Source organism: Cherax quadricarinatus, chromosome 18 (assembly GCF_038502225.1).
Source record: "Cherax quadricarinatus isolate ZL_2023a chromosome 18, ASM3850222v1, whole genome shotgun sequence".
In the NCBI taxonomy this organism is placed as follows: Eukaryota; Metazoa; Arthropoda; class Malacostraca; order Decapoda; family Parastacidae; genus Cherax; species Cherax quadricarinatus.
The window spans coordinates 17048981-17062320 of NC_091309.1; the positions used below are offsets into that span (position 1 = coordinate 17048981).

A 13340-nucleotide genomic window follows, 5' to 3' on the forward strand; every position below is an offset into this window, starting at 1 on the left:
TTATGGAATCTCAGTTTACTTGTATATTTGTAAAACAATATCTACATAATTTTAAAAAAAATCACATCAGAAGAAAATTTTCTCAGTGTAAAATATTAAACAATACAAGGAAGAACATAGCATATTTGCATTTCTGTGGCTATTGTTTATACTGTGTGTGTGTGTGTGTGTGTGTATATATATGTATATATATATATATATATATATATATATATATATATATATATATATATATATATATATATATATATATATATATATATATATATATATATATATGTCGTGCCGAATAGGCAGAACTTGCGATCTTGACGTAAATAGCAACGCTCATCTTGCCATATAGGACAAGTGAAAATTTGTGTATGCAATAATTTCGCCAAAATCATTCTGAAGCTAACGAAAAAATTTTATTTGATTGTGTTTGTTTATTACTAAATTATCGTAAACGTATTTGAAATATATTTAGTTGGGTTAGGCTAAAATAAATTGCTCTTGTTATAATAAGGTTAGGTAAGTTTTCTAAGATTCTTTTGGTGCAAAATTAAAAATTTTTACATTAAACATTAATGAAAAAAATATATCTTTAAACATATAAGAGAAAATTTCAGAAAGGACTTAATTTTAAATGAGTTCTTGCTAATTGACCAGTTTCACATATTCGGCACGACATATATATATATATATATATATATATATATATATATATATATATATATATATATATATATATATATATATATATATATATATATATATATATATATATATATATATATATATATATATATATATATATATATATATATATATATATATATATATATATATATATATATATATATATATATATATATATATATATATATATATATATATATATATATATATATATATATATATATATATATATATATATATATATATATATATATATATATATATATATATATATATATATATATATATAAAACAAATTTAGTTAAGAGTTTATGTAGAATAGGTGCGCGTGCAGTCATGCACGCATGCGCACACACACATACACACACAGCTTCATGAAATCATAATCAAGGTTTTATGAGACTACTTTAAGAAATTGTATTGTACTGGATGCATCTTCTATATGAATAGAAATTCTGCAGTCTAAAACTTTCTTAGACTCTAATGACATACTTTCTTTCCCATTTTCATTATGCTCATCTTAAATAAATGCCTTGCATTTTCTTAATTCACAATGTCACTATATGACAGAATGAACATTTATAAATTTTACTTTACACCTACATCCAAATTGTAATACAAACCACAAATAAGTTCTACATCATTTTTTTTTTTTTCAAAATGCTTGCATCTTTGACTGTCTTACTACACACTAAAAGATTTTTAATGCTGAGTAAAGGAACATCTTTGGTATCATATCTTATACACTTTCAAACATGGAAGATACTCTCTAAAATCAGTCAGCATAGTCTTCCTAATCCTTATCCTTTTTTCTTGACTAACCTGCATCAATATTCTTTTTTTCTGATAAAGTAGATAATCCCCTAGTCCCTTGTACTTCCTGTTTGGATACCCTACCCTAGTAGTTACCCTGTGTAATCTCCCTTCTGTAGGTTTAGGAGTTGAAGAGATGAGCAGTATGATGGAAAGTTATACCAGTGATGGTAGTGACCCCATTACTACTACTCATATCACCAGGTATGATCCTGACCCTCTAACCACCACCACTACAACCCATACCACCAGGTAAAGTCCTACCCTTCAGCTTTTATATACATTAATATGCTAGATACCATACTGTCTTAGCAACTGATTTCATGTATAATGTAAGTGCCTATGTATTTTGTTTATTAGGATGCTGACTATTACAATTTCAAATTATATTTTATTAACAATAAAAATGATTCATTTTACTATATTTTAAAAGTATAAAAATCTTTATTGACAACCCACAAATTTGAAATTAAAATGCCACATTTTGAACTGCCCTGGGCCATAAAACAGTCCAACATTTATTCCAAGCTTTCAGTTTTCATTTCTCATTTGTGGGTTTTTATATTTTTTTAATCACAGTATTAAACTCATTTTTCATAGTATATACTTGCTGCCACCTCGTAGCACCTCAGTTTCTTCTTGTATTAAGCAAATGTTAAGATACCCCCCTTCAACCTTGGATTCCCCTTCCTACAATTCCCCTTCCTACAATTCCCCTTCCTACAATTCCTCCTCCTACAATTCCCCTTCCTACAATTAGCTTCAAAAATAGTGTATTAACCTTTCACTGTTGCATTTTTTTATTTATCTTGTAAAATGGCAAGAGAATCTTTTTATGAAAATAATGACATAAAAAATGTGAAATTTTGTGGAAAACTTTTAGAATTACGCAGGCATGAAGTTGGTAGTTTGGGCACAATTTATGCATCAGCAACTTTGCCCACTTTGGGGCCTGTTTTAGGCCAATTACATTTGTCAAATTAACCAAATTCCTGGCTATTTCATTAGTATACATTCTGTTCTATCGATTGAGTGCAAGGCATCACCCATTCAGCTATTAGAACTACCCTTTAAAGTGTCCAGAAACCAGTAATTTTAGCCAATTTTACACAAAATTCAGCAATTCCAATTTAAAAAAAAAAAAAAGTCCAAAATAAACACCGTAGGCATTCCAGCCACTAAAGTAATCTTTCCTCGGTTCATTAGTCACATGTCCAGGCCTCTCCTACATAATACTTGCCTTTCACTGTATATCTATCATCACACAAAAAAATCTAAGTTTTACCTGTTTCTCAGCTAATAAAATATAACTAAGAATGATTGGTCATGGTTCAAGCCATTTCAGTAACTGAAGCAGACCTAGTGAACACCCAGAAACAGTCATTAAAACATGCCTCAAAGTTATTATTATAAAGCAAACAAGGTCAGAAGTTAGCCATTTCCATCTTGCACTGTGGGGGGCAGGATTTTTTTTTGTTTTTTTTTGTTTTTTTTTTTTTTTTTTTTTTTTTTTTTTTTTTTTATACTGTGCACATCCACCACACAAACCCAGTCTCTCATGTCTAGGCCAAAATTTACAGATCACAGCATAACTGAGGGCTCTTTGACTATGATGTAGATCTATGTGAGGAACAGTAAAAGGGTTAATACCTAAACCTTTTGCAAATATTTATGGATTTATTTTACACAAAATGGAGAATATATTCTATATATGCTCAATGTTTTACATTTTTCACAGCAAGCAAAAGAAGTAGTGATAGAAGGAGAAGGTACATTAGCGATTGTTGAAGAGGTATATGGTGTCTCGAGGAATATAAAAATCTGTAAGGTTAGGGTTGACTATCTGGGGAAGATAGGAGAGGAATGCAGTGATGCATGTCTTTCTAAGACAGTCTTAGATGAAGAATGAGTCAAAATCCAGGGTGGGCCATCCAAAAAAAAGAAATACGTGTAGAGATGCTGGTGTGATAGGTCGTCTTCAGAGGAATTTCAAGGAGAATCAGAAAAGAAATACACTGTGTGTATAGAGCACCTAATTTGCATGCTCACATTGTCAGAGTTTGGCACGGAGGGTGCTATGTAGATCATTTATTACTGTCAAGTCAAAGTCTGGCACTACTGCAGAAGAGCTGTGGAGAGAGAGAGAGAGAGAGATTGAATGGTTCGTGGAAATGTGTAGAAACTGGCTTTCAGATATGGAGAGGAATAGGGGGTTAGGAGACTAACTGGTTTCTGGAAGAATTAAAATGTGACCCAACAGACAATGATGAACATTAAAATAGATTACATAGGGAATGGAGTAGGTAATGGTAAAATCAAGATCTGCATATTCGTTAAAGACAAGGGGCGTGAAGGGAAGAGATACAGAGAGCTTCAGCATTATGAAGTACAAATGGAAATTTGAGAATACGAGACATCATTATAAACAAGAAGTCTGTTTTCATTGTAAGATTCATCAGGAAGAAGATTTTTATGATTGTAAAAGTACATAACCAGAAATAGGAAATCCAACTGTATTATACAAGTTTAGGTTCTTAAAGACACCTGCATAGAGGAGAAAAGTAGGAAACCAACATTTTTAGTTCACTCTAATTTTCCCTATTTCCTCCGATATTCCACTGTAAAAACTGGCATTACTTACTAGTAATACAGGGGTAAAGGTAAACAAGGGGTAGTTGTGGACTAAAACGATTGGTTAAGTCAGTGTAAGGTAGTAGCACCCCCTACCCCTTGTATTACCACCCCCACTCATGCATTACACCACCCCCACCTCTTGCACCACCCAATTCTCACAATGTTTTTATGTGCTGCCAATATACCTACACAGATCTCACTACTGTTTTGTATATTATCGTTATTAATTTTCACCCCAGTCTTCACTCACCTCCATTCTCCTTTTCCTCCTAAAACCTACTCTTATTTTTCCTCTTCTTTATCCTCATCCTCTTTCTTCTTCTTTCTACTTCTTTCTTCTTCATTCTCTTTGTTTTCCCTCACCCATTCCCTCACTCCTACCCCTCATTTCCTCCCTTCACTAGCCAGCTTGTATTGCAGTGTGAACAACTGGAAATTGCCTTCCCGGTAATAACCAAACTATTGTGTTTAGATATCCAGTGGCTATTTTTACTGTTCCTTCAGAAGTTTCCTCACCTTTAAAGGTTTCTGAAATATTTGAAAAAATGCTACTGTACATGGTACCTCTCCCTTAAACAGTTTATCACATAGATTTCCAGCCACAAGGGGAACCGTTTACCACATAGGTCTACAAAATGTATTACCTGTTCTATTACATTCATGTGGAAGCATTAAAATCATAGTCATTCAGTGCATACAAAACATGTTAGAGAAACAGAACAAATTACAAAAAAAAACTTACCACAGAGGTGGCAAAGTGTTTCCACAAGTAACAGTTTAGGGATTTTAAGGAAAGATCATTGACAGAGGTAACAAAACATAAGGGATATAGATACAGTATCTCAAGTGCTCTCAGGACCTGCATTAAAAAGTTTGGGATGATTGAGCCAAATTATACCACTAGTTAGTTGAATTCCTGATATTAAAGGCTAAATGTTGTATGAACAAGCATATCATAATAATGATTCACTAGATAATTGAATATTCATTTTTAGCAGAATTTGAGAATGTATATTTCAGTAAATCATTATTATTACTCCATTTTCCACTTTCAGTAGATTAAAAGGCACTGTCTTTAACCCTTTGACCGTTTTGGTTACATATACACGTCTTACGAGCCAGTGTTTCGGATGTACAGTATTAATACACATAAATTCTAGCGACTTCAAATCAAGCAGGAGAAAGCTGGTAGGCCCACATGTCAGAGAATGGGTCTGTGTGGTCAGTGTGCACCACATAAAAAATATCCTGCAGCACGCAGTGCGTAATGAGAAAAAACTCTGACCGTTTTTTTGGATTAAAACGACAACTTTGAGGTGTAGTTTCCTATAGTATTTACCGTTGTATTCTCGTTTTCATGGTCTCACATAATAAAATGGAAAACATACTACAGAAATAGAGATGGTTTTGATTAGTTTCGCGATGAAAAGACCTTGAAATTGAGCTCAAAGTAGCAGAAATGTTTAATTTTTACCAATGTTCAGTTGTAAGCAAATCACACCACACGTCCAATACACGTCAACTAGGGAATCTAATATTCTTTCACTAGTGCACTGATATTATTTATACCATTTTTACAATAATGCAGTAGTCTGCATAACAGTAAATTTTGTATTTTTTGTATGAATAAAAAATCAAAATAGAAAGCAGTAGTAATATAAGAGGGGCCTAGAGATGTGACTAATGAACAGAAGATATGTTATTTTAGTGCCAAGAATGTCTACATTGTTTATTCTGGACCCTATTTTGAAATTGGCATCTTTTTTAATTTGCGTGAAATTGGCCAAATTGCCAATCTCTGACCACTTTATTAGGTAGTTCAAATCGGTAAATGGGCGGTTTCTTGTACTCAATTAATAGAAAAAATGGAGTTCTAAAGAAATAGGTATGAGTTTGGTCAACTGGAACAACGAAATTGGCCAAAAACAGGGCTCAAAGTCGGCGAAATTGCCAATGCGTATATGTCGTCGAGACTGCTAACTTTGCAGTAGTGTAATTCTGTGAGTTTTCCACCAAATTTAATACTTTCGGTGTCATTACCATCGAGAAAAGATTCTCTATCATTTCATAAGAAAAAATAATATTTTTTCCCCCAAAAATTTTGCGACATAGAATGAAAGGAGCTTGCGACAGTCAAAGGGTTAAATGATGGAAAAACTACAAGTGTGAAGAGGCTATTAACAACATAATAATTAACACATGAGCTAAATGAAAAATACAAATAAAATATGGAATGTTTGATGGAAGATATGGCACTATAGCAAAATATGAATGAAAGATAAATATGTAAAAGTCAAATATTAACCCCTTGACTGTCACAACCCCAAATCCTGAGGTGTCTCTTGGTGTCGCAAAATTTCTGAAAAAAAAAAAAAAAAAAAAAAAAAAATTCTTATGAAATGATAGAGAATCTTTTCCCAATTGTAATGACACCAAAAGAACAAAATTCGATGGAAAACTGATGGAATTACGCTCTCACAAAGTTAGCGACCTCGGCGATATTTACGAATTGGCGATTTCGCCCACTTTGAGCCCTATTTTCGGCTAATTCCATTGTTCCAGTTGACCAAACTCATAGTTATTTCTTTAGAACTCCATTTTTTCTATCAATTGAGTACAAGAAACTGCCCATTTACCAATTTCAACTACCCAATAACGTGGTCAGAAATTTGCAATTTGGCCAATTTTACGAAAATTAAAAAATATGACAATTTCAAAATAGGGTCCAGAATGAACAATGCAGACATTCCTGGCTCTAAAATAACATTTTCTTTGTTCATCAGTCACATCTCCAGGCCCCTCTGATATTACTCTTGCTTTCTATTTTGAATTTTCATTCAAACAAAAAATAGAAGATTTACTGTTATGCAGACTATTGTAATATTGTAATTATTATTATTATAATCAAAAAAAGAAGCGCTAAGCCACAGGGGCTGTAATATTGTAATGTATAAATAATGTCAACCCATTCATGACTGCATATCAGAATGGCTACTTGAACATTTATTAGAAAATGACATCATTTGTTTACTTTTGAACATCGGCAAAAATCAAACATTTCCCCTACTTTGAGCTCCATTTCCAGGTTCTTTTCATAGTAAAACCAATCAAAATCACCTCTATTTCTATAATATGTTTTCCATTCTATCAAATGAGCCCAAGAAAACAAGAATACAACCATAAATACTATACAAAAATAGACCACTAAGTTGGCATTTTAATTAAAAAAAACGGTCTTTTTTTTTCTCATTATGCACTGCCCGCTGCAGGATTTTTTTATATGGTGCACACTGACCACACAGACCCATTCTCTCATATGTGGGCCTACCAGCTTTCTCCTGCTTGATTTGAATCCGCTAGAATTTATGAGCATATATACATCAAAAACAGTGGCTCGTAAGACGTATGTATATGACCGAAACAGTCAGAAGGTTAAATTAATGGTTATTATCTTAACACTTTGACCATCGTGACCCCAAATCCTAAAGTCTCTCTCTGCATTGCAAAATTTTCAGAAAAAATTTTTCTTCTTATGAAATGATGGAGAATCTTTTCCCGATGTTAATGGCACCAAAATTGCAAAATTTGATGAAAAACTTATGGAGTTACACTCTCGCGAAGTTGGCGATCTCAGCTATGTTTACGCAACAGTGATTTCACCCACTTTGAGCCCTATTTTCGGCCATTTCCATTGCTCCAGCCGACCAAACTCAGCCATTTCTTTAGAACTCCATTTGTTCTAACGAGTGAGTACAAGAAACCACCCATGTACTGATTTTAACTACCCAATAAAGTGGTCAGAAATTGGTAATTTGGCCAATTTCACACAAATTAAAAAGATACCAATTTCAAAATAGGGTTCAGAACGAACAATGCAGACATTCCTGGCACTAAAATAACGTTTTTCTCTGTTCACCAGTCACGTTTCCAGGCCCCTCTTGTAGTATTACTCTTGCTTTCTATTTTGAATTTTTATTCACACAAAAAATAAAAGATCTTGAACATCGGCAAAAATTGAACATTTCCGCTACTTTGAGCTCAATTTCAAGGTCCTTTTCATCATTAAACCAATCAAAATCATCTCTATTTCTGTAATATGTCTTCCCTTCTATCAAATGAGACCAAGGAAATGAGAATACAACTAGCATTTTAATCCAAAAACATGGTTGGAGTTTTTTTTTCTCATTATGCACTGCGTGCTGCAGGAGTTTTTTTATACTGCGCACACTGACCACACAAACCCATTATCTCACATGTAGGCCTACCAACTTTCTCCTGCTTGATTTGAAGCCACTAGAATTTTGGAGTATAAATACATCAAAAACACTGGCTCGTAGGACGGATGTATACGACCGAAACAGTCAAAGTGTTAAAACAACGTTGAACATGAAAAAATTAGTAATGAAAGATTAGATAAAAAAAAGTAAGATATTGGAATGAAGTAAATGTGAGTAATATTTTTGGTAGCATTGTACAAACTGTACATAACTAATGGTACAATAGCCTATGTGAAAATATTTCTGCATGGAAAAGAAAAAATTTGGATGAATCACATATTTCTCATAAGGGTATTTGGAGAAATATCGGTAAAGGAAACTTTGCTGTAGAGTAGGAACTACTTTGTTTTATTAGCTTTGTGCAATTAAGAGTTCTGCATATGTATAAAATTAATAACAAGGTCTTGAGCAGCATCAGTACACTTAAATGTATACTATGGGTTTTATTACTGCCTTAAATTTGGGCTCTTAGATTTTTTATAAGACTTACTACAACTTTAATGGTACCAAACAGAATTAAAGTGAAAGTAACTACCTAGTCTACAAGGTAAAAAAGGAAAGAGCATATAAGATAGCGATGCTTATTGAATATGCTGTTTTAACCCTTTGACTGTCGCGGCTGTATATATACGTTTACGAGGTACCGTGTTTGACGTACGTATACTCATAAATTCTAGCTGCTTCAAATCAGGCAGGAGAAAACTGGTAGGCCCACATGCGAGAGAATGGGTCTGTGTGGTCAGTGTGCACCATATAAAAAAAATCCTGGAGCACGCAGTGCATAATGGGGAAAAAAAAAAACTCAGTTTTTTTTAATTAAAATGCCGACTTTGTAGTCTATTTTTGTATAGTATTTGTGGTTGTATTCTCGTTTTCTTGGTCTCATTTGATAGAATGGAAACTATATTATAGAAATAGAGGTGATTTTGATTAATTTTTCTATAAAAAGAACCTGGAAATGGAGCACAAAGTACGGGAAATGTTTGATTTTTGCCGATGTTCAAAAGTAAACAAATGATGTCATTGTCCAATAAATGTCCAAATAGCCATTCTAATATGCAGTCATGAATGGGTTGATGTAATTTTTACAATTATTACAGTATTGCAGTAGTCTGCATAACAGTAAATCTTCTATTTTTTGTTTGAATAAAATTTCCAAATAAAAAGCAAGAGTAATATCACAGGGGCCTGGAGACATGACTGATGAACAAAGAAAATGTTATTTTAGAGCCAGGAATGTCTGCATTGTTCATTCTGGTCCTTATTTTGAAATTGTCATATTTTTTAATTTTCGTGAAATTGGCCAAATTGCAAATTTCTGACCATGTTATTGGGTAGTTGAAATCGGTAAATGGGCATTTTCTTGTACTCAATCGATGGAAAAAATGGAGTTCTGAAGAAATAGCTATGAGTTTCTTTGACTGAAATAATGGAATTAGCCGAAAATAGGGCTCAAAGTGGGCGAAATCGCCGATTTGTAAATATCGCCGAGGTCGCTAACTTTGCGAGATCGTAATTCCGTCAGTTTTCCATCAAATTTCGTTTTTTTGGTGTCTTTACAATCGGGAAAAGATTCTCTACCATTTCATAAGAATTTTTTTTTTTTTTTCAAAATTTTGCAACACCAGGATTCACCTCTGGATTGGGGGTTGCGACAGTCAAAGGGTTAATGAGAGAAAAGGTGGAAAGCACCATTTATTCAAAATTAATCCTAAGGTTTTTTAAGAGTTTAACTCAGATAAATATTCAAAAGTTTTCAGGGATGATCTTAGATAAAAGCAGATTATGATTGACTACAAAATAAGATAGCTAAATGGATACTATTATTATTACAGATTATGACTGACTGCAAAATAACAAGATAGGTAAATGGATACTATTATTATTACAATTAAAATTAAGCGCTAAACCCACGAGGGTCATAACTCGTTCCAGTTTGTCCTGAAGTGTAATTTTAATGGTAGAAATTTTTACAAGTTTATCAAATTTTGTCTATGAAATTATTAAACAGAAAGAAAATGATATTCACGGGAAAGTGCTTAGCCACCCCTAGGAATAATACATTGCCTAAATTGAGATTATAATTTGTCCTGTACCAACTTTATAATAAGCTTAAGTTTATTATAGGCATTTTCTTCAAAAGGAGTGCTTAATGCTGATTATTATTATAATCAAAAAGAAGCGCTAAGCCACAAGGGCTTAATGCTGAAAGATTCTTGATTCAAGGAAGTGAAGCTGCCATTCCTCAATCAAATATGATTGCTGATTACCTTCCATTCCCAAATGCTGTATGATGCTTGCAAGTTTAATGCTTCCCAATGAATATAATAATCTGGAAAGCCCTTCTTTGTATAGACTGATAGTTTTATCCTTAACCTTGGCAAGGGACAAAAATGCAAATTGATGGTTATATGACCTGATGGTATGGAAATGCATGTATTGAATAATAAAATTTAAGTAGATTCCCTGTTCCTCATGCTTGGTTTTGTCATTTAGCAGTAGTGGACATCCCAGTTTCTGCAAATTAAATATCATTTCACAAGATTATGCAGAGTGCTAGAGATACATTTCACAAAATTTATCTGAATCAGTAAGAGCATAATGAAGCTGCATTTTGTTAGGCCAGTACAGCATATATGTTCAAGGCTTCTTTAATACAGTATAATAATGTTACTTAAGCCATAGTTCAAACTTTCTTCAAATGTGGGCATTTTATTTTTCAATCAGTTTTTGTAATGAAAATTTTTAAATTACGTATATCTAAATTTTGAAGTACAGTACCTTAATTATAGTATTTTCACTCACAGGATCATCAGAAGGACACTAGAGGATGGGGAAGTAAAGGAAGAAGTCTATGAAGAATACTAAGGAGGAGATTGAGAAGGAATACTTTGGAAAGAGGAAAAGTATGATTCCTCTCAGTCCTCCTTATTTGTCCACCTGCTTTCCTGCCTACCATTAAAACTGCCATCACCAACGCTCCTTCACAATCATCGGCAAAATCCCTACTTTTTCCACTAGCCCTCTGACACTTCTATAAAGAATTTTATTAAGAGGTCTCATATATTTTCATGCTCATCATTGATAAGCTCCTCAGCCAGATAATTGATGGCTTTGTTACATATTTAGTCCATCTTATATTTTCTCTCATCTTAAGAATGTTGTCCTAGAGAAAGAATAGGAAATTTATTGAGAAGTCAGTGAAAACACAGCAAGTGACATATCGGTTGTCAAAGGATCTAGTCAGGACCGATACTACAAGGATTTCATAATTTTTTTAATGTTATGAGTGAGAAATTTTTGTTTGTGACCTTCTGTTGTAATAAGATTATAGTGTTGTCAAAGAAAGCCAAATCCATCTGTAATCTGATAGTATAATTTCTATGAAAGTGATTTTTGAAAGATGTCCATAAATGATCACACACACATTTGTAAAGGTGCACACCCTATTTGAGCTGTCAAGGTGTTCTAGGTTAAGTGACGTTCCCCTTGTGATGTGGCATGTTTCATCCTAGTATGACACTGATTATTTTATTATTAAGAATACTGCTGAAGACATGTCAGGTATATAACTAAATCTGTAGCCACGGGATGAAATAGGAGACCAACATTTCAATAGAAGCTATATACTGTAATCATTTTAATATTCAGGCTCTTAGACTGGTAGAATGTTACTATTGTGGCTTATGAAACATCCAGTTATGGGCATGTTGAATGTAAGATAGCTATTATATTTCCACTTAATTCATTTGACACACCCACAAAATTAGTGGTGAGACTGATGATTTCAAGTCATAAATGGGGTCTCTTATATGATTTAGTTAGGAAGATCAGCATATGGTTACCCTAATTATATCAGAAATCAGCACTCACTGTGTTTGTTTCCCTCATGGTCATAAGTGGATGAAAAATATGATAATGCCTTAGCACCTATTCCTAGATTACTCTCTGGCCAACAGTTGTTAACTTCATTCTTTTTGAGTTGGTCTTGATTTAGGCAGGCATAGGACTTGAGATGGGGAAGAGGCTTGTCCTGAGGTATTTCGTAGGCCTCATCCCAGTCCTGGCTTAACTCAAGACAAAGTAGCTCCAAACATTGTGGTCACTTATCAAGTTTTCAAATAAATGCTTAATGTGAGTTGTACATTTATTTAAAACAGTCACCTTTTATGTCACATAATTGAAGAGATTTTGCCATAATCACAGCAGCAAAGAAAATGGTAGGATGGATAATGAGAACGTTCAAAACAAGAGATGTCAAGCCAATGACGATCCTTTTCAAATCACTTGTTCTCTCTAGGCTGGAATATTGCTGTACATTAACATCTCTGTTCAATTATTATTATTATTATTATAATCAAGGGGGAAGCGCTAAACCCGGAGGATTATACAGCGCCTGGGGGGGGGGATGTGGAAGGCATTCAGGCTTAATTCGGGGAACTGGAGCACAGATCCAATTCCCTAAATCAAGAGCCCCTCACCAACATCAAGGAACCTTCCTTGAGGGGTATCTCTGTTCAAAGTAGGTGAAATTGCAGATCTAGAGAGTGTACAGAGAACCTTTACTGCACATATAAGTTCTATCAAACACCTCAACTACTGGGAACGCTTGGAAGCACTTGACTTGTACTTGCTGGAATGCAGGCGAGAGAGAGAGAATCTACACTTGAAAAATCCTAGAAGAAATGGTCCCAAATCTGAACACAGAAATCATTCCCTACAAAAGTAAAAGACTGGGCAGGCAGTGCAAAATACCCCCCAATGAAAAGTAGGAGCACCATTGGTACAGTAAGAGAAAACACCATAAGTGTCCAGGGCCCAAGACTGTTCAACAGCCTCCCACCATGCATAAAGGGAATTACCAATAGGCCCCTGGCTGCCTTCAAGAGAGAACTGGACAGATACTTAAAGTCTGTGCCTGATCAGCCGGGCTGTGGT

General features: G+C 33.8%; 1 protein-coding gene across 22 annotated transcripts in view; it reads left to right on the forward strand.

Annotated features, from left to right (window-relative positions):
- LOC128689421 (ankyrin-2) overlaps positions 1-12540 on the forward strand; it is a 989227-nt gene extending 976687 nt beyond the window's left edge. For 21 of the 22 annotated variants that reach the window (XM_070086289.1, XM_070086299.1, XM_070086296.1 and 18 more), the window contains 2 exons: positions 1611-1743; positions 11210-12540. In XM_070086289.1, coding sequence (XP_069942390.1) covers positions 1611-1743; positions 11210-11270 — 194 coding nt within the window. In that variant the 3' untranslated portion in view covers positions 11271-12540. The remainder of the gene's footprint in view (positions 1-1610; positions 1744-11209) is intronic. The other variant, XM_070086288.1, reaches the window with a different exon arrangement.
- Positions 12541-13340: the final 800 nt, after the last annotated feature.